The sequence below is a fragment of the Mesoplodon mirus genome, assembly GCF_964341445.2.
Source record: "Mesoplodon mirus genome assembly, chromosome: 12".
Taxonomy (NCBI): Eukaryota; Metazoa; Chordata; class Mammalia; order Artiodactyla; family Ziphiidae; genus Mesoplodon; species Mesoplodon mirus.
The window spans coordinates 72,096,872-72,118,831 of NC_138988.1; the positions used below are offsets into that span (position 1 = coordinate 72,096,872).

The 21,960-nt window shown below is 40.4% G+C and overlaps 1 protein-coding gene across 3 annotated transcripts in view; it reads right to left on the bottom strand.

Annotated features, from left to right (window-relative positions):
• The window catches only part of KIF6 (kinesin family member 6), a 424,730-nt gene that overhangs the window by 238,990 nt on the left and 163,780 nt on the right, over nt 1-21,960 (bottom strand). For all 3 annotated transcript variants that reach the window (XM_082639032.1, XM_082639031.1, XM_082639033.1), the window contains 3 exons: nt 14,619-14,762; nt 13,607-13,693; nt 9,385-9,488 (listed from right to left, as the gene is read on the bottom strand). In XM_082639032.1, the coding sequence (XP_082495158.1) occupies nt 9,385-9,488; nt 13,607-13,693; nt 14,619-14,762 (335 nt within the window). The remainder of the gene's footprint in view (nt 1-9,384; nt 9,489-13,606; nt 13,694-14,618; nt 14,763-21,960) is intronic.

A 21,960-nucleotide genomic window follows, 5' to 3' on the forward strand; every position in this document is an offset into this window, starting at 1 on the left:
GATATGCCCTTTTGAAACAAATTTTGTGTTTGTGTGTTTGATAAAACAATGTGTTTGGTTTTAAACTATATTTAAACTGTATTTGGTCTTAAATTATTTAATTGTATTAAAAGAAATCCCATCAGATAACTATTTCCAACTATCGCACCAAGCCCCAAGGATGAAAGGTGAAGGCGGTATACCCTCTGTTTTGCACATGGTTTAAAAGCCTGAGGGTCAACTCCAGCACAGCTCCCAGCTTTCCTGACTGTTTCAGTCTGGAAGGATGGGATTATTCCCCAATAGGAGAGTAAGTAGAGCAAAGAGGAGTTTGGGGACTCCTAAAGAGCAGGAGTGAAGGTTGCCCTGGCCAGAGCCCCAGGTCATTTCCTGTTTGGTAAAATGTACATCAAACTAGGGCATCATTTCCTTCAGGTAACACTTGCCTGCACAGGTGGATTTCCATTGTTCAATACCTTAAATTGTGTGATTACGTGCTCATGAGCCAGTCAAATACCTCTGAAGTTTTTCCCGTTGTGGATTTAATGTAGCGTATGCATAATCTTTGCTGTATTAATATTCACTGCATATTCTTTGATTATGTGTCACAAAATGATACAAAGAAAGGTGCTGTGTACGTTCATTTAAAGCAGACATGGCTCCTGCCTTCAAAGGCTTTTCCATACGGTGGGGACACAGATAACAACCAAACAATGCCACAAGTACATGATTGTAAACAGAGATAAGTACTCCGAAGGAAAAGCACAGAAAATACAAAAACGTGCAGCACAGTCATGATTTAGTTGGGGCTGCAGGTCAGAGAAGATGTCTTTGAGGAAGAACAATTCAAACTGAGGTTTGAAGAATGAGTAGAACAAACAAAACAATGTGTGTGCATATGTGTATGTGTGTGTGTACATGTCCCCATGCATGTCATCACAGGCAGAAGTCAGAAGCAACTGCATACGCAATGGCCCCAGGTTAGAAAACAGGATGAAATTAAACACTGAAAGGTCGGTGCTGTCAAAGTAAAGGGAGCAAAGGGGAGAGGAATATGAAATGTGGCTGAAAACACAGTAAGGGGTCAGACCAGGCAGACAGTTGTAGGCCACATGCAGGATTTTGGTGTTTTCCCAGGAACAACAGGAAGTCAGAAGTCACTGTGGAGTTTCAAGAAGAGTGAAATGGTAAGGACTGTGTTTTTAAAAAGGAATATTCTAGCTGCACAGAAAAAGATTTAGAAGGGAGCGAAAAACCTATTATGATACCAATTTAGTAGTAGAAAAAAGGTGACAGAGGTTTGGGCTAGGATAACAACAGCAGAGGTGGTGTGAAGTGGTCCAAGTCAAGACATGCTCTGAGGACAGAGTCAACAGGACTTCCAGATGGGTTGGATTTGGGGGATGAGAAAATGATTACAATCACAGGTAACTTCTAAGTTTCTGGCCTGGGCAACTGTAGGGCTTGTAGAGACACTGACTGAGGGGGATCCAGTGGCTGAGATCAGGTCTGGAGAAAGACGGAAAAGAATTCAGTTTGGGGCATGTTGAGTTCAGGGCCAGCTGTCAGGTAGGCAATGTGATCAATGAGCAGGGCATTCAGAGAAGAATAAATATGGACGAGTAAAATAAATACGAGTCATCAGCAACTGGATGGCAACTGATGTGTGGGTGTTGCGGAGATCATCTAGGAAAAAGTATAAAGAAAAAGAGAAGAGGAGGTCTTATGACAATGCCTTGAGGAATACCCACATGAAAGGAGGATAATCTGGCCCAAGAAGCCAAGGAGCAATCAGGAGATGGGAAGAAGACAAGAGAAGAGAAAGTTTCAACGAGAGCGTGGTGAATAATGTTGAATGCTGCTGAGAGGTCACTGAAGATGAAGACTGACATAGGCCCATCAAATTGATCTACACTGGGGTCTATCAATGGGGCAAAAGCCAGATTGGAGTGTGTAGTGTAGTGAGAGGGGTGGAAAGGAAGGGAGACCGTGAGTGAAGGCAACTTCTTGGAGTCATTTAGCTTAAAGGAGAGGAAAGTGACAGTAGGTAGAGGGGGATGTTTGCACAAGGGGGAGCATTTTCTTTCAAATACAGGAAACTTGAGCCCAAATACTAATAAGATACCAGTACTAATACCAGTAAAATACTAATACCAGTAAAAAGAGAGAAGCTGGAGACAAAGAAAAAATAGAAGGGGAATTGAGGTCCCTGACATGGCAGAAGGCACTGGGGTTGAGAGTACAATTGGTGAGGTCGGCTCTGGAAGAGACACCTTCTCTACTGTAACAAGAAGGAGTAGACGGGGGGTTCAGGTGCAGGATGGTGTGCAGGTTTGGTAGCAGAGCAGGAAACTGAGGAAGTTCTCCTCAACTTGGATATGTAGTCATTAATTGTAAAAATATATGTGTGCTGAGGGGCTTGTCATCAAAGATACATTGCTATTATTAAACTAATTATAGCAAAATTTTACTTAAAGAAAAATCCCTCATTGTACAGTTTTGTTTTATTTTGCTCTGGCTTGTTTAATGACTGGTTTTTAATTCTGTGTTTCATCATACAGATTTCTCCAGTTTTTTAAAAGTCAGGTTAGTTGAGGTTAAATTTACAGATGGTAAAATTTTAAATTTACCCTTTCTAGGTGTGAGGTACTATGACTTTTGACAAATGTGTATATTTATGTAACCACCACTAAAATCATGATATAGAATATTTCAATCACTCTTAATACTTCCCTCGTTTCTTTTTCAGTTTCTTCCCCTACCCGCAACCTCGGCAAATGCCACACCCCCTCCCCCTGCCACACACACACACACACACACACACACACACACACTGTGCTCAATCCCTCTAGGTAGCTTTGTTTATGTGGTCTGCTTCATCTTAGAATGGTACCTGTTTCCTCGTGACATCCTTTCAGGCTTAGTTGGCTTGCTCAGTGAGTGATATCTGCAATGACTTCCCCCATTCCTACAGAACGATTTAGCTTTTCATTATCATAGATTATGAGCAAATACTGTATTAAACCATGTGTGATAAGTTGATATTAGATTTAAAAACATGGAGCTGAAAGTGAGCATAGATAGCATTTAGTCATAAGATAGCATTTACACATAAAAGAGCCATTAAAAACTAATATGATTAGAATTGAAAGTATAATTAATGTTTTACAATTCTCAGTGTCCATTTGTTCTTTCCACTAATACACTCTTTTATTCTTTGTTTTATATATACATATGTGTGTGTATAAATGTGCGTGTGTGCATATATCTTATTTTCCCAATAAAACTGTAAATCCTTGGAATTATTTGCTGTATCTTATATTACTAAAACCCCCAAAACACCTATTAAAATGATTAGCATCCAGTAGGTACTCAATAAATTCACTTTGAAGGATTAACTGATTTATAAAAATTAACTAAAGGAAATAAGTTAGAGACAGACCAATACTGTATGAACTTACTTATGTGTACAAAATTAAATGTTGAACTCAGAGAGTAGCTCAGTGGTTGCCAGGGGCTGGAGGGCAGGGGAAATAGGGAGATGGAGGTCAAAGGGTACAAACTTCCAGTTTTAAGATGAATACATTCTGAGGACCTAATGTACAGCATGGTGACTATAGTTAACAATACTGTATTGTATTCTTGAAAACTGCCTACAGGGTAGATGTTAAATGTTCTCATCACACACAGAAACACATAGTCACATAGGTAACTGTGTGAGGTGCTGGAGGCGTTAACTAAACTTATCGTGGTAATTATTTCACAATATATACCTATATTAAATCATCACACTGTACTCTTTAAACTTACACAATGTTATATGTCAATTATATCTCAATAAAGCCGGGAGATAAAAGAGAAAAGAAAAGCAAAGGATCGAGATGTTTGTAAATTTACTTTGGGCAAACTTGAGCCCATGAGATCCAATTCAGTTCCGTCTCAGAAAGAAAATGTTGCTGTGCAGAAAATATTCTACTCATTTAGACTTGGGCCAGGAAATAAAGCTTCCATCCTAGCCAGAGGCCTAAGGGATTTTTTTTAAAGGAAGAACGAGATATGTGTTTAGAGAATCAATCAGAATTAAATCTTCACCCAAGAAGTTTTGTATAAACATTAACTTGGCTATACAGCCTCCATCCAGCTGTCTCTTTTCAAATTTTACACAGGCAAAAAAAAAAAAAAGATGTAAACTAAAAATATCCCAATAACTGGAGGCTGACATCTGAAATCCTCTTCAGTTGAAGCATCCAAGTCAATGCAACAAATATTTACATTAAGAACTGAAATTCTGGGAAATAGTTCAAAAAATTTGATAGGGCTAGGTATTAACAGACATCTCCAAACTGTCCAATGCATACTATATAGAATATATTATCTATTAAATATCTGCTTTCTGATGTCCTTCACAGAATCCCTGAGAGGAATGTCTTCATGCCATGCCAGTCAGTATAAGCCCAGGAATCAGCAGCACAGAGAAGCAGACAAGGCTAGAACATTCCTGCCACCCTGTCCTGCCAAGCTGTGGGACTCTTCCTCTCTGCTACACTACTATCTCCCTCCCACCCTTGTCATCCGGGAGTCTGGACGCAACGGGAGGACTGAAGCTCATTCACATTCCTGAGTAAATGTCCAGGGGCCCCAGAAGACAAAGAAGCACAGACGATATTAAATGGCAGAGCCACATTAGGGGCAAATTTTAACTTATCTCTTTTACTTTAACATGATAAAGGACTTAAATCTGATGAATTTTAAGTTGTACCAATATTGATCTAGCTAATTATGCCAAAACATAAATGCAACTATAATATAACAAAAACAATAACAAAAAACCACATTATCTGAATAATCCTCACCATCAGCATGAACAAGCACCAAGGTTACTGGATTGTGAAACTCTACGCTTGGCTTTGGCAGGGTGAATGCAGTTTGCAGCGTGAGTTCTCCCCAGCTGCTGGTCAGAAACCATTAATGAGATGTAATACAATATAGTGCTCTTATATTGACAGCAGAGAAGCGATTTCATTGCAAATTGCTGAAGTTCACTTATTAGCACATGAGCTAATTTTACATGATTCCTGAGCTCAAATTAATCATCACTATCTCTGCAGTCTCATGTTTTATTCATCTCTCCTCATAATACTTATATGTTGCATCATAATTACTTGTGCTCACGTCTGTCACTGCCACTAACTTGTGAACCCATTGAGAACTGGATCTAGGTTTTGTTCATCTTTTTTTTTTTTTTTTTTTTTTTTTTGTGGTACGCGGGCCTCTCACTGCTGTGGCCTCTCCCGTTGCAGAGCACAGGCTCCAGACGCGCAGGCTCAGCGGCCATGGCTCACGGGCCCAACCACGCCGCGGCATGTGGGATCTTCCTGGACCGGGGCACGAACCCATGTCCCCTGCATCGGCAGGCAGACTCTCAACCACTGTGCCACCAGGGAAGCCCTTGTTCATCTTTGTGTTCCTTTCAGGGCCCAGGATAGAGTTGTGTGAATAGTAGATGAATAATAAACATTTAATGAGTGAATGAGTGAACCAAATGTCCAGAAAAACTAATGGCAACCCTACATACTGTCTGTATAGAATCTGTTCCAATTGACATTTGTATATTTGTTATCTGTGGATCAAAGGAAACCAATCCAAAATCTAACAATCTGTCAGTACTTTAAATCTGTTGTCACAATTTTATTTCTCATGATTCTACCCCGAAACTCCTGTGACTGGCAAATTTGCTTGTTGTCAGTAACTTTTAGATAGAAACATCTGTTTATATAATAAATGGCAAGTTAGTAAAAGAGGTAATGTAAACGTAATACAATATTAAATATCATAAAGAAGTTATAATAAAATGTGCTTATTATTGTTTCTTATTCTTTATAGCATTTTTCTTTTTGTGAAAGTATTGTCTGTGGTAGTCTCTTTAAGAGAGGATGTAGCATAGTAAATTTTCTGTCTGAAATCTTGTATGTCTGAAAAGTGGCTTTATTTCACCTTCACCTTTGAATATTAATTTGGCTAGATACAAAAATCTCCATTCATAGTCCTTTTTTGTTTTGTTTTGTGTTTCAGCACTAGAAGTTCTTGTTTCCAGAGTTGTTGATGAGAAGTCTTCTCTAAATCAGATTCTTGGTTGTTAGTAATTTTCTTCTCGGATAACTTTTAGGATTATTTTCTATCTGGTGAGGTTCTAAAAATTTTCTACAACATTATTATACTACTCAGCATATGGTAACCCTTTTGTTCTGAAGTCCTACATCTTTTTCTTTTCTTTTTTTTTTTTTTTTAGTTCCAAGAAATAGGTTTTCTTTCTTTAACTATTGGCTCCCATGCATTATCTCTATTTCTTCTCCATAAATTCTGTTTTCTTAGATGTTGACAAATCTAGAGCTATTCTCTACGATTCTTTTCTTTAAACTTTCTTTTTTTACCCTTTTATTTTATATTCTGGAAGAATCCCTTAGCGCCCACCTTCCTGGTTCACTAATTTGCCCCTCTGTGTTTTCATTCTGCTATTTGGCCATCATTAAGTTCTTAATGGCAACAGGTACATTTTTTTCATGTTCAAGATCTCCTCTTGATCCTGTTATTGTTTCATGGATGGAATGCCATGTTTTATATCTCTAAAGATAGTAACCACTTTTCTTGCTTAGTTCTGAAGCCCTCCAAGCTGTAAATGCTTGTTCTTGTCTTTTTCCATGTTGGCTGTCCTCATATTTCTAGTCACTCCCAACTGTGAGCTCACATTTCCTAGACTCTAAGCTCTCTCAGCTTGGGCAGCCAGTCTTAGGTGAGGGACTGAAGCAGCTGTGGGTGCCTGTGTTCCTTACTGTTTTCAGTGAGAACAGGAGGTGGGCAGAGCTGGAGACAGCAGCTGGTCTCCAGAGCTTATGCAGTCCCTCTTTGTCCTGGGCGTCATCAGCTACCTGGGGTCCTTCCCTATTTCCCCATCCTAAACACTGACCTAAACACTGCGGGGAGAAAGGAAGAAGGGAGTACACAGGGGTTCATAGGAACAAACTCCTTCCACTACAAGAGCTCTACCAACCCTCAGCGGCTGTTCCCAGCCCTCTCCTGCTCCAGGGTGCCACCACTTCTAGACATGGGACCTTGGTGGTGTTGCACCATGACTTGGTCTATCTTTTTCTCTTGCCCATCTCAATCCCACTGTTCAGTCTCCCAGGAATTCCTTGCAACTTCTAATCCCTTATGAAGTTTACTTCTTATTCTTGGGTGTGGCTAGAGATTCAGATGTTTCTTTATATCAGTTCTATAAGCCCCCCAATTTGGAGGGAACTGCAGCATATTTTTGCACATTCTGACATTTTGAACCACAGCATTCAGAATCTTACCCTTGAACTGAGCCTTCTGCAGGGGAGGGGCATGGACGTATACACACCACCAAATGTGGGGTAGATAGCTAGTGGGACGCAGCCGCGTAGCGCAGGGGTATCTGATCGGTGCTTTGTGGCCGCCTAGAGGGGTGGGGTGGGGAGGGTGGGAGGGAGGGAGACGTGGGAGGGAAGGGATGTGGGGGTGGGTGTATATGTGTGGCTGTTTCGCTTTGTTGTGAAGCGGAAGCTAACACACCATTGTGAAGCGGTTATACTCCAATAAAGTTGAAAAAAAAATCATTCACAAGTTAAAGAAGAAATCATGAGACATTTTTTAAAGAGAATGGCAAAAAAAAAAAAAAAAAACCAAAAAACCTGAGCCTTCTGAGCAACATAGAGTACACAGGAATTAGAGAAAACATGGTTACTTATTTGATATGTTGGTCATTTCCCTGTTTGCTTTTAGATCCAATTTCCACTTTTCCCTTGTTTGACTCTGCATCACAGGAAGCTACACTCCCTGACTCTTAACAACTGGCTTCTGGGTAATTTGTTCAGCCAGTGGGAGGCACTGGTGGAGACTGGAAGGGGAGGTGAGGGAGAAGCCAGGCCTCCCTGCTGGGATGATGCCTCTACAGCACCCATGGCTCTTCAGAGGCCTCAGCTTCCATTCTGTCGGGCAGCATTCATCTTGTCCAGCTCCTGCTGGCTGGCACTAGTCTCTGGCCTTGGTAACACAACCTTCTACCGATGTCCCTCCAGTCCTAGGGGTGTAGGACCTCCTCCTGCTGCTCTGATCTCTGGGGTGCTGCAGCACCACATAGTACCATCTCCTGTGCAACAAATTTCCTATATTAAATTCCTGCTGTTGAGAGGCCTAGAATGGTTTTGTTTTCCTGGCTGGATCCTGATTTGAAGATCAAAGTGCTGAAGAGACTTCTTCAAAAATAATATTGGGTAAGTCCTTTCTTTGAGGGGAAGGGAGCACCATAGTAAAGGAATTTTAAACTTGGGTTTCTCAATATCTAAGATATCCCAAGTTATTTCAAGGAGTGACATGAAATTCTCTAAAATGTGAAATTTGGCAGTACATTTCACCTTAATTGCATATATGCCACAAAGTGGTTTTGTAAGGAAAACCTTAGGGGCCTATCATATTATTAAACACAGTGTTCTAGAATCAGGAAATGCTATCCTAGAGGAAGGCTTTGAGTATAACAGAAACCTTGCCTAAGGCTTCTCAAGCTTTACACCTACCTTCAGGGGCAGCCATGAACTTGTTTAAAGAAAATACTTTCATCATCTGTTACCGTTTTCTCTGTTGAGAGAGGGTTATGTGAAATGACACAAAACCTTTAAAAAAGTCTTGTGTAGCTTTGTTATTCTGAAATAGAGAATACCACTGCCTTCTAAGCCTAGTCCGTTATGATCACTCCACAGTGCTTAATAAGCAGCACAGAAACAACTAGAGAGCCCGCCACTGTGGCCCGTGATCAGAGGGAGAATGAGAGCCACGCTGTGCCCCTGGTATGCCATATGGCTGCAAATCTAAAGGCTCTGAAAGATGCCGCACTTGTATGAAGCCCTGAATACCTGCTTTCATTTCCATCTTGAGTGTTTGAACTGTAATATATGGACCATCTATTTATTAAAGGAGAGAGCTTACTTTGGCATGGGATAAATTGGTGCTTGCAGCAAGATGCTGTTTAATACGAGGGACGTTTCTTGAATTCCTTTCAGATGTGAGATCCACAGCTTAAGAGTGTTTGGTGTATACATTTAAAAACTGCACGACTATTATACAACCTCTTTTCTTCAGCTGGCATGAGAAGGATATTCCCATCCTCTCTATGCTCTGTTCTTTACTTCCTCAAAGCTGAGGAGGCAAAAACCCTGCCAGCCTTATCCAGCTTTTCATGGAAAGCCGCCACTCTTAACTGGCGCCTAAATGCAATTTCAGACCGTCCCAGGAGAACTTCGTTCTTTGAGGTGAATTCATAACATTAGGGCCAACAAAGAAGTTAACACAAACTTGCATGGTTAAAGAAAAAGAAAAAGTCTGCAGTCTTACTGAAGGAGCTCTGCTTCTGTGAGTGCCTCTGTCCTCTGCTCCCCAGTGACAATGGCCAGTTCATCCTTCAGCTCCTGGATTTCCTTTTGTAGGCGTATAATCATCTGCAAACGGCAAGGCAGGAGCCTAAATGTCAACTTCTCACTGAGGGGAACTATGTGACAAAGAACCATACATCTTTTAAAGTTATGAACAAAAATGTACAGAGAATGATATAAAAGGCACTCTTGTACGTACCACCCAGCTTTGTTAAATCTTAACATTTTGTCAAAATAGTTCTAGGATTTTTCTTAACAAATAAAATATTACTGATGGAACTGGTATCCCTTATTCCTGTTCCCCTTCTGTCCTTCCTGGAGTGATTCCTGTCCTGCATTTAGTGGGTAGCATTTCCCTGCATGTTTTATACATTTACTCCATATGTACAGATGTGACTGTAAATGATGTATGATATCATCTTGCATGCCTTACACTTTATGTAAATGTTGCCATACTGCATGTAACAGCAACTTGCTTTTTTTCCCCCCTCACATTATGTTTTTGAGATTATTTATATTGCTTCATGTGGCTCTAGTTCATGAATTTTCATGGACATATAGTATTTGAGTAAAGGAATGTATCACAATTTACGTATCTATGTCTCCTGTTGACGGACATTCAGGATTTTTACTTTTGCGATTACAAAGAGTGTTGCTGTGAACATTATAAGTCTCTGGGCATGTGTGGGAGAGTTTCCCTGTAGTGTGCACTTAGAACTGTGTGGAGGTAGAGTTAGTGCACCCCCTTATTATATATTGCCAAACTGCTCTTCAGAATGGATGCATAAATTCATATTCTCAGCAGCTATATATGTAAGTTCCTGTTTCCCCACATTTTAGTCATTTTGTATGTAGTATTGCCAGACATTTTAATCTTGCCTACCTAGGTGGGTGTAAAATGGTCTCTTATCTAGTTCTAATTTAGAACTAGTACTTTCATGATTACTAGTGAGCTCGATCATCTTTGTGTATGCATACTGGCTGTTTGGGTTTCCTCTTCTGTGAATTATTTATTCACCATCTTGCCCATGTTTCAGTTGAGTTGTTTTTCTTTTCCTTATTAATTTGCAGGTTTCTTTATAAATTCGGGATGTGAACCCTTTAGTTAGTTTTATGCAATGCACATGTTTTCTCCCAATCTATGTAATGTTTTTCACTCTGTGGTGTTCTTTTTGTTAAATGAAAGTTTTAAATTTCAATATAATTTCATTATCAACTTCTTTTGTTTTAAGCTTTATATTTGTGTCTTCTTTAAGAAAATCTATTTTTCCTATATGCTCTTATAAAAGTGTTAAAGTTTTGCTTTTTACATTTAGGTTGATTGATTTTATTTTGTAGGAAGTGTGAGATATGGATCTAATTTTAATTTTTTTATGGCTAACCATGCAAGATTTGCTATTATAATTCTGTTATATATTTCCACATGTAACTTGTGTCTTTTTCTGGGCTATTGGTTAAAAACATTTGTCTACTTGACTATATGTATGGTAATACTACACTGTTTTAATTACTATATCTTAAAAAAATTTTGGCATCTAGATAGAATAAGCCCCTTCCATCTTGTTCTCTTCCAAAATAGACTTCACTATTCCTGATCATTTGCTCTTTCATATAAATTTTAGATTTGGCTTGTAAAATTCTACCAAAGGCCCTCCTCAAATTTTAACTGGAAATAAATTTGAGTAAAAGGTTAATTTGATAAGACATTAAAGTAATGCTATGAATCATTACATCCATGAACATGGTATAGCTTTCTGATTCCTTTCAATATTTGTATATGTCTTTAATTAGATTTTATTCCTAGAATTTTAAAGTTTTTGTTGCTGTTATAAATGGAATTTTTATAAAATTGTATTTTCTAATTATTGGCTTTTGATATATAGGAAGGCAATTCATTTTTATGAATGGATTAATTTTCTGAATATTATTTTGGTTATCTGTTTACCTGTTATTAAACACTCTTGGATATTCTATATGAGCAATCAAATTGCCCACAAGTAATGACAGATATTCTTCTTATCAAATCCTCATAAATTTAAAAAAAAGTCTCTTTCCTAAGAACCTCCAAGTATAGTGCTTAAGACATTCTTGTCTTATTCCTTCTAACGTTTCAACTTTAAAGTGTTTGCTGTAGTTTTTGGTTGATACCCTTAATCACTCTAAGGATGTTCACTTATATTCATAGTTTGATGAGTCTTTTCAAACTATGGATGAATGTTTAATGTTATCAAACACTTTTTCTGCATCTAGTGATGTGATCATTTAATTTTTTCTTTTAATTGTGAATGTGATGAATCACCTTAATTCATGTGATTTTACTTTTTAGTATGAACTACTTCATATATACAAAAAGGTATAAATAATACCATGTACCTACTACTTAAGAAATAAATCATTACAGACTCTTGTGAAACGCCCATCCCATAGAGTCTTCCCTAAATTTGGTGTTTATTTTTACCATTCAGTTGTGTTTTGGGTGGTTTTGAGGACAACTTTTCAACTGTCACTTGTGCTTCAGAAAAGCTCTGTACATAAAATAATGAACAATAATATCAGTTTTTAGAAGCAATTATAAAGGAGATCAGGAAACAACACTTGTCAATTACCAGATAATTCTGCACCAGGAAGACCTCAACATTTGTCCAATTATCAGCTATTAGCTTTTGACTCCTGATTTCTCGTTTCTTTAAATCTCTCATAGACCTACATCTAACACACTATAATGTTCATCTTTGTTCAAATTCCTCAAGTTCCTTCAAAGAAGTCTCTCTAGCCAAATTTGAAGGGAAAAAATACGTCAATGTCTAATATGTTTATTTTCCTTCAATTATGAAGTAATTTTTGTCTTCAGGCTAATAGTACATTCCTATCTTTCTCATTCTGCACAGTAATATGACAGGGCTGCTGGCAGGGTAGGAACAGCAGAAGAATTCATCCTAGGAGTTCAGTTCCATTTGACTTAGGCCTTTGAATTGTGTCTCCTTTTTCCAGTGGAGGTACCCTGTGGTGCTGACCAGGGACTGGACTGGAAAGGGATCCTGCCTCACCCACTGGTTTCTCCAGAAGAGAATGCTGTCAGGGGAGCTCGGGCTCCCTGAGGCAAGTAGGACAAAACAGTCAGCCCCATTATTCTTTTGTCCTTGTTTTCCTCTACCCTTCAATGGAGTGATTTCAGGGAAGGAAGGGCAAACACTCAAGAGGAAGTTATTAATATGGGTAACAGTGAACTTGAGATTTTCTTGTTTGGAATTTGAGAAATTTGTAAATGAAGCACTGTTGGTACGATATCACATCTTTTTTATAATGCATACCACTAAGCTTACACCAGCTTATTTTCTAGAGAAAAAAAAATTTTTTTTAAGGTGACTGATTTGCAAAGTAATATAATCTTAATTTTGGAGTTTTACAAAATTGAAATATTTTATTTCAACATTTTCAATGTTGACAGGAGTTAATTCCTTGTTGTATTTTATTTGAAGACTAACAAAATAGAGAAAAGAAAAAATATCTGCATTTATAATGAGTAGTTGAATCATGTAACTTGCAAATACCTTTCCTTTAAAAAAAGAACTTTGATAAAGAAGAATTCGTTTTTATAAAACTAGAGGCTTGGCCATTTTTCCATGGATCAAACCAACTACTAACTTTTTAAAATATCTAGAATAAGTAACAGAACAGTCATGCAAAATACTATTCTATTTAATAACCATTAGGACTTCTTTTTCTCAATAAACTTTTATAAAAGATGGTCTATTATCATTGTCTTTAGAAAGTTAAGCTGACTTTTTTTTTGAAAGGCTACGACCTACCTACAAATATAACTGTGTATGATTCTATGTATGTCCCCAGGACTCACTGTGCCCCTAACTGATGGAGTAAAGGGGGCTGTAGGTAAGAGCACAGGCCCTGGAGTCAGACTGTCTGTGTCTGAGTCCTGCTCTGCTACCCATCAGCACTGTTACTCAGATCAAATCACTAAATATTTCTGTCTTTCAGTTTTGTCATCTGTAAAGTAGAGGAAGAGACGGCATCTACTCATGAGGTTGTTGTGAGAATTAAATGATTTAACACGTTTCCAGTATTTAGAATGTTGCCTGGTTACGGAGAGTGAGCGTCCCCCAAAATTTAACTAATCTTTGATATACTTTGATTTTTTTAAACATAGTCAGTTAAAAGTTGCTTACCAATCTGGGATCGATTTCTTCATTAAGAACAGCTTCATTCTTTATGAGTGCCACTCGTTGTGCAAATCTGCAGGTAGATATAGATTCCTAAGAAAGCAAGATAAGTCCTTAAAATGTTATGGCATAGAGAGATAAAACAATTTCTGTTCACAGGAAAAACGCGTACACCTAGAGTGATGTGCATAAAACACAATGAAGAAACATGCTTCCAAATTAGGAAGCCTTGCCTTTCCCTGGAACATTATTTTTCATTAAAATTTTGTTTGGGCTTAATATAATGACTGATGCCCAAAGTGTGGAAGAACCTGAGGTCCTAAGTGACAACTGGTATGTGCTTTTCAACTACTGATTTGTCAAACCAGAACCACATAGACAAACCAGAATCATAGCAGGTACCACAATCCATAAGCATCAAAGGGTACAAAATAAATATTTGTAACAGGTGCAAAAGAGAGGCTTTTCAAGGCATCTTACAATGCACTTGGGGCTTGGCCTTGTTTGGGGAGGCACCCTACAGCTTCCTGTTTTCCTCTCTTAGAGAAAGTCTGAGTCCCAAACATTAAACTGAAATGCGTGAAACATCAGCTGGCTCTAAAGCAACCCAGGAGAGCCATTTGGCAGCCAGACCCTGCCAAGGCGTCCTGGGTGCTGTGCCCAGGGACACGTCTAGGGACACACCTTGGAGATGTCTCCAAGGCACCTAAGCAATCAGGAGCAAAACGGATCAGGAGAAGCTGATGGGTCTCCTCCCTCACGTCTCTGGCAAGTCTTCCAAAATTTGTGTATGAGGTTTTCTGCAAACCATCGTGTGCTATGTGAAGGCAGTTCTCAAATTGGGGGAATTACATTTCTGGCAAATAACCCAAAGCTATGAACTTTGGTGTGTCTTCACCTCTGAAGGCATACCCTAACCCAGTTGAAAAGACGGAAACCCACCAAGGACCCTCAACTCCGTCTCACAAACTAGCATAAAAACTCAGACTGAGATCTCCAGAAAGAAGAAGCAACATACGTCGATATTCCTTTTCTCTAAAGAGAGAGTGGCAATCATAGTCGTCATGCAGTTCCCTCCCAGGCTGTCTCTCAGGACACTGGTCATCATGGAGTTCCGATACGGAATGTGTGAGCGGTGCTTTTCTGAGAGGGCAATGATGACCTGTGGTGGAGGGGAAAAAGAATAGCGTTAACTTAGCAGAAAATGCACACCTGACAAACTGAGCTGCGACGGCAACAAGGATACAAAATGCAGTGACCCCCAAAACTTGGGCTCAGAATAAATATCTTAAAATATTCAGTACAGTAACAGTGAAGATGGAATGAAGCAAATATAATAAAAACATACCATGATGAACCCTGTCATTTTTGGACAGATGATATAACTTGTGCAGAATTGGATACATTTTTATTCGGTTTTCAGTCACTGAGAAATTTATATAAAAACTCAAGAGTAAATCATGCCAGATTTTTAAAAATCCTACCAAAATTGGTCTGTATGCCTCATCTTCTAGGTAAAAGAGGCAGAACAATAAATAAGAACCACAAGAGGCAAGAGACCCCAGATTCTGGTGCCAGATTGTGCAGGTCCAGATTCTAGCCATACCAGGGCATGCCACTCACCATCTCTGCCTCAGTCTCCTCATCTGTAAAACATGGAAAAGACAGTATCTACCTATGAGTAGTTGGAATGATTAGAAGAGTTAAAATGCACAAATTACTTTGAGTAGAACTAGCCCATAATAAGTGCTGTATATGTGTTTGCTTTCACTGTGATGGGGGAAGTGCACCTTGGTTCAACTACAGCCTGCCCATCTTGCTCCTTAGCAGTGTCTTACGTACTTAGTAGGAAGGTGGTAGATGGATGGATGGGAGATGGATGAAGGGCTGCTGTGGGCTGTCCCCAAGGGGAGCCACCAGGGGTTCAGGGTTTTCTGGAGAAGATGAATCCAGTGCCAGGACTCCCACTGCAAAGCATCAGGAATAAGTAACCCACAGATGTGACATGTGACTTCAGGGGCATCACAAGGCCCTGGCTCCTGAAAATACTTTCAACACCTGCCATTGTTCTAGTCTTCCCTCTTCCCAGGTGTGTAATTCCCATCATCAGAACTTCTTCTACTCCTTTAGTTTACAAAATAAGATGGGAGCATTGTTCTTGAAAGCCGTTTTTAGCATAATCATGCAATGATACCACTGGTCTTGCTTTAAGCTAATGACCACAGGTTTTACTATAAACCAGAAATCCTGTGAGATTCTCTCAAAAACCACTTTTCCACTCTCAGAAACGGGCCTTCGCACCTTATTCTCTTGTTTCAAGCATCTACCCAGCCTCCTCTCTCTGCCTTCAGTCTGAGTCGATGGCCACATACTCTTCTTCTAGGTGTAAGCGGTCTACCTGCCCTGTCCCTCAATCCCCCACACATTCCACTCTTCCTGCAGTTACTGTCCTGCTCCTGCCCAAGTCCAGCCCTCTGTCCCCTCCCTCTTCTCCTCTTACCTACTTCGCTCCTATAATTAACCCCTCTCTTTGCATTAATTTCTCTCTCTCACCGGAATCACTCCCATTCTGTAAGCCCACAACGGTACTAAACTAAGTTGGCTCTTGCCAAGGTCATCAGCAACCCCCCTGAACCAAAAGCACTGACTGCTCTCTTACTAGACCTCTGATTTGAGTAAGGCAACAACACAGGTATTCATTGCCTCCTTCAGGAAATGCTTTATTCACTTGGTAATCAGGACATCACACTTTTCTGGTTTTTATCTTTCCTTAAAAACTAGATAATGAATACTTGCTTTTATTCTTCCCAAATTATATCTATTGAAGTGCTCCAAGGCTCAGTTCTGGATCCTCTTCTCTTTCTTATCTACACTGTCTCTCTGTGTAATTTCATCCAATCCCCTGGCTTTAAATACATCCATATCCTATCCTAATGTCTCCCCAATTTACAGCATCAGCCTCAACCTCTTCCCTGAGCTACTATCCCTGTGGCAACTCTGCATCTCCACCTGGATGTCTGTTCCTGACTGTCTCTCCCCTCTGCCCCCAAGCCTGATTCTTTCTCAGGCTTTATGCATCATTATTGATGGCGCCACCATCCACCAAGTGGCTCAGTCCAAAACCCTAGGCAACATTCTTGAATTCTTCTCACCTCCAACATCCAATTTCTATTAGGTTTATCTACAAAACACACCCAAAATTGGATCACTTTTTCCCACCTCGTTTGCCACCGCTCCAGTTTGAGGCACCATTTCCCCTTCCTTGGATAACCGCTCTCAAGGCTCTGAATCAGTCTCCTTGTTTCTCCTTTTGCCCTCCCATGGTCTCCTCTCTGCATGGCAGGCAAAGAAACCTTTACAAAAATGTAAGTTACATCAAGTCACTGCCCTGCTTACAACCTCCCGATGCACTTGGTATAATGAACCAACCCCTGTGTGATCTGGTTCCTGTCTACCTATCCAACCTCATCTCCTACAGTGCTTTCGTGGCCCACACTGGCCTTGCTGTTGCTTCACCATGACAAGCTTATTCCCACATCGCAGTCTTTGACTTTGTTTCTTTTACCTAGGATGCTCTTGCCCCAGATTTTCTTACAGCATCCTGCTTCTCATCAATCAAATCTTTGCTCAAGTTTTATTTCCTCACAAGGGCTTTCCCTGAACCCCCTATCAAAAGTAACACCCCAATATCCAGGCTTTAACTCTGTTTTATTTTTCTTCTGGTACTTACCACTATTGGAAATTTTATTTATTCACTTGTTTGTTACCTGCTTCCCCACGAGAGTTTCTGCTCCACAAGGCAGAAACAAAGGACTTTGTTTCTCTTGCTCGTGGCTCCATCGCCACTGCCAAGAACAGCATCCAGCACCCGGTACATGTGGCAGAAACTGAGTTGTCTCTCTCAACTCTCATGATAGTCCCCATACTAGTTCTGCTTCCTACAAAATTACATTTCCTAGTCTCTCTTACAGCTCACAGTTTGCATGAGACCTAGCACCATCAAGCAAACACCCTGTGTGGGATTGGAGGTGAGTGATGAGAGGTGGTGGTCATAAGGAGGGAAGACCTCATTTGTAGGTGGGTGGCAAAGGCAACTGGTTTTTTTGAGGCAGCTACAGGGAAGTTTCTGGAGTCTAGAACTTAATGTTCTAAGTGCCCAGTGGGGATAACAGTGGTGTTTTACAGAGCAGTTCAGTGGTGTGATTAGAAGTGTCCCTTGGCTGGGATTTTCCCAGTGGTCCAGTGGTTAAGACTTCACCTTCCAATGCAGGGAGTGTGGGTTTGATCCCTGGTCGGGGAGCTAAGATCCCACATGCCTCGCGGCCAAAAACACCAAAAACATAAAACAGAAGCAATACTGGAACAAATTCAATAAAGACTTTAAAAGATGGTCCACATCAAAAAGATCTTGAGAAAAAAAGAGAAGTGTATCCTGGTTGTTCTGCTCCTAGCTGGGTAGTACTCATGCCCAGTTTTCTAATTTTTCTTGAGATTCTTTATGTTTAATAAACTCTATGCTGCTTAAATTAGCTAGAGTGAATTTCCCAGTTTGCAGCTAAAAAATCTGATTAATACAACATATGCTCAACACTTTTTTGTTAAACGAATATGAATAAATGAATGATTGGATTAATTAGTTTTACCTAGGAAGGCAGTGGGAGGGTCATTAGTAGTGAACGAGATTTGGGAGAACTAAGCTTCAATGTAACTGGGAAGAAAGTGAGAAATAGGGTGGACCTGAGTCTGAGTGGCAAGGTGGGAGCATGGGGTGCTGAGGTCCAGACCCTAAGAGCCAAGAGGACAAATATCTGCAACAGGTAAGGAAGGCCTGAATACCAAATACCAAACCAAACAGGGGTAGGTCTGACAGATATGCAGAGAGGGTGGCATTATTGTTTATTAATCATCAATTAAATATCTAACAATTTTTAAAGTACTTTTAAATTCTTTCATAAACAAATGTCACTTTTTTCTTCCTGGTCTAGGAAACAAAACTGATATCTTTTCTATTCAACAGTTTTATTGACAACTTAGATGACATAAAGGAGAATATGCTTATTAAACTTCCTTCTGATATTAAATTAAATGGTCTGTTAGTTAACTTGCTTTTGGCTGTAGGAACAAAAGAATGTAACCCAAACTGGCTTTAATCATAGGGAAATATATTGGCTCCTGTAACTGTAATAGGAAATGCTTTAGGTTAGAATGACCTAAAAGGTCAGGGGCCTTTTAGAAAGGACTTAGTTTCTGCCCATATCTCTGCTCTGTCTCCCATGTGGTAGAAGTCTGCCCCTCCTCGTGGCCATAGGATGGCTACCAAATGCCCTGACATGAGAAAGTTCTCTAATAATTAAACATGAGTCCTGAGATTCACTAGGGACCAACTTGGGTCATGGGCCATCTCTGAACCAATCACTATAGCCAGAAGAAAGACTGGCTCGAATTGGCTTAGGCCAGTCAGGTCTACCCCTGGAGCTGGGAATGAGCTTCTGCCTGCTACCCCTGGAATGAATGCTGTAGAGGCAATCCCAATGTCCTTTCCAGAAAGGGTTCTAAAATTGTTAAAGAGAAGAATTAAAATTCAAAATGAGATTATGGATTAGAAAATATGGTCTTTAAGAATGGGGGAAATGGGGGGCTTCCCTGGTGGCGCAGTGGTTGAGAGTCCGCCTGCCGATGCAGGGGACACAGGTTCGTGCCCCGGACCGGGAAGATCCCACATGCCGCAGAGCGGCTGGGCCCGTGGGCCATGGCTGCTGAGCCTGCACGTCCGGAGCCTGTGCTCCGCAACGGGAGAGGCCACAACAGTGAGAGGCCCGCGTACCGCAAAAAAAAAAAAAAAAAAAAAGAATGGGGGAAATGAAGGCAGTGCATGATAAAACAAAGAACCCAGGACTCAGAGTCAGAATCCAGCTGCCCCACTTAATACGATCTTAGGCCAATCTCATGATTATTAGCCTCAGTCTCCCCACCTGTAAAACTGGAATTAGAATGCCTGCCTATCTCACAGAAGTGATTTAAAGATCAATAGAGAGAGTTTCTGGGATAGTTCTTAGTAAAACAAAAAGCACTCCGTGTTTGGAGGGGGCTTTAGGCCATGTTCTTTATAATCACTTTGAAGACCTGTTGTAGCACAATAAACGCAGTTCTAGGCCATTTCTTTTTCCTTTTTTTTTTTTTGGCTGTGTTGGGTCTTCGTTGCTGTGCACGGGCTTTTCTCTAGTTGCGGTGAGCGGGGGCTACTCTTTGTTGCGGTGCACGTGCTTCTCACTGCGGTGGCTTCTCTTGTTGTGGAGCATGGGCTCTAGGCATGCAGGCTTCAGTAGTTGTGGCTCGTGGGCTCTAGAGCGCAGGCTCAGTAGCTGTGGCACACGGGCTTAGTTGCCCCGCGGCATGTGGGATCTTCCCGGACCAGGGCTTGAACCCATGTCCCCTGCACTGGCAGGCGGATTCTTAACCACTGTGCCGCCAGGGAAGTCCTAGGCCATTTCTTTATAAGCGGGTCCTGAGCAGGTACCCTCCCAGCTCTAGAGGACTTTAGGAATACCATAATAAGCCCAGACCCCTGGGACAGAAACGGATCTTCAGAGTGACTTAGAAATGGCCAGTATTTGAGAGACAGGCAGAAGTAAATTATTCTTTGTGGGGCTGCTTTGGGTCCTCTAAACTGGGCAGGAACCAAATGATCTGAACGGCACAGGGTGAGGAGGTGTTCATACAACCTGGATTTTTTTAGTGTTTACTTCCATTTTGGATTTCATGTACAAATACAATAACACATTCCTGAAGACATTCTTTAAGCAACAAAGAGTGGAACCCCACATTACACTTAATAGTATCCCACATACTGAGAAACTATGCCTGAAATCAATAATTCAGTTTACTACTTCATTCATTAAAGAGAATTTCTTTTAAAGAACTCAGATGTCCATGGAAGATTATCCCCTGAGAACTGACAAAAATTTGGAGAGTTAAAACTAGCACCACACCACCAATTTTTTCTCCTGAACGCAACACATTCAGTGGAAGCCAAGTGGAAAGTTACACTCTGAAAAAGTCCCACTCATGTTGGATAACTGGCCGGGGTGACCCTGATTCTGATTTCTGGAGAAGGAGAGAGCAAAGACTCTCTGTTCCCAGTGGTTTCTCACTTAACATTTGGGCTGACAGAGACCCAGGGTCACCCAAGGAGCACTCCATGAGGCTTATGGCTGGAACAAGTATGCACGGTCCCTTCCTTTTCCTCCATGGACTCGATTTCTAGGGTCAAGATACACCCTCTTACTGAGGCTTGAAATGTTTTTGAGGAGACTCTTTGGAAAAAGTACTACATACACAAGGAAAACTCCAAAACCAACAGTACTCTGGCAAATAGAAACTTATTTACTTCTGAGCACAATAAGGTGCATTCAACTCAGAACGGCTGTGCCCTGTGAGCAGGTGTAAGGTCTCACAATTATGGCCAGAGGGCAGTTACAATTCGCATGGAATTTCTATAACCCTAATGTGGGCTAATTCAGGTAAGAAAGGCTACCAAACTGTCTTTTCCTAGTCCATCTCCATCTTACATATTCAAACTGAGACAGAGAAGATGTCTCAGTTTGATTATATTATGGACATCTACATGAATTTCTACTACAGCATTTATCTTACTGCATTCTAAGTATTTGTTTGTATGCTTTGCTCTTTCACTGGATGACACGGTAGCACAGGCTTTCTCAATTACACATCGATTCCCATTGCCTAACGTAACTTGTAGCACCCAGTGGACACTCAATCACAATTTGTTGAATGAATGAGTGAATGAATGAATGAAGCTATTTAAACTAAACTGTGTTATACTTCCAGTCTCAAAGGCCCATAATAAAGTACTTCATAAAGAAAATATGTTTATAAAAGTCCCTGAATTCTGTTATTTCATCAACAGTATCTGCTCACTCTTTTTATTATTCTCCTTCCTAGGTACTCTTTGGTTCCCTCTCACTTATGTCTTTCTGTGTAAAATTCCAATATTTCTCTACTATCCACAACTTTCTCTCTAGCAGCTGCTCCTAGCTTGATTCAATCTCACATACTCATGTCCACACACTGCAGTTTTCCATATTTATGTTCTTCTTTCCTCTCATACTGATCTTCTCCTTCTCCTCCTCTCTCCATTATTTTATGCCATAACCTCCATGAAGACCCTTGTACAGCAGTGTAAAGAGCTAACGGCTGCAGTGATGCAGTGGGTGTCTATGAAACAGATAAGTTACATTCGGAGAGCCAAAGGTCAATGACACGTGAATGTCACTGAGACCCTGGGTGAATCCATCCCGCAGATGGAGCTGAGGGCTGACAGACTCCCAGTTCTCACTGCC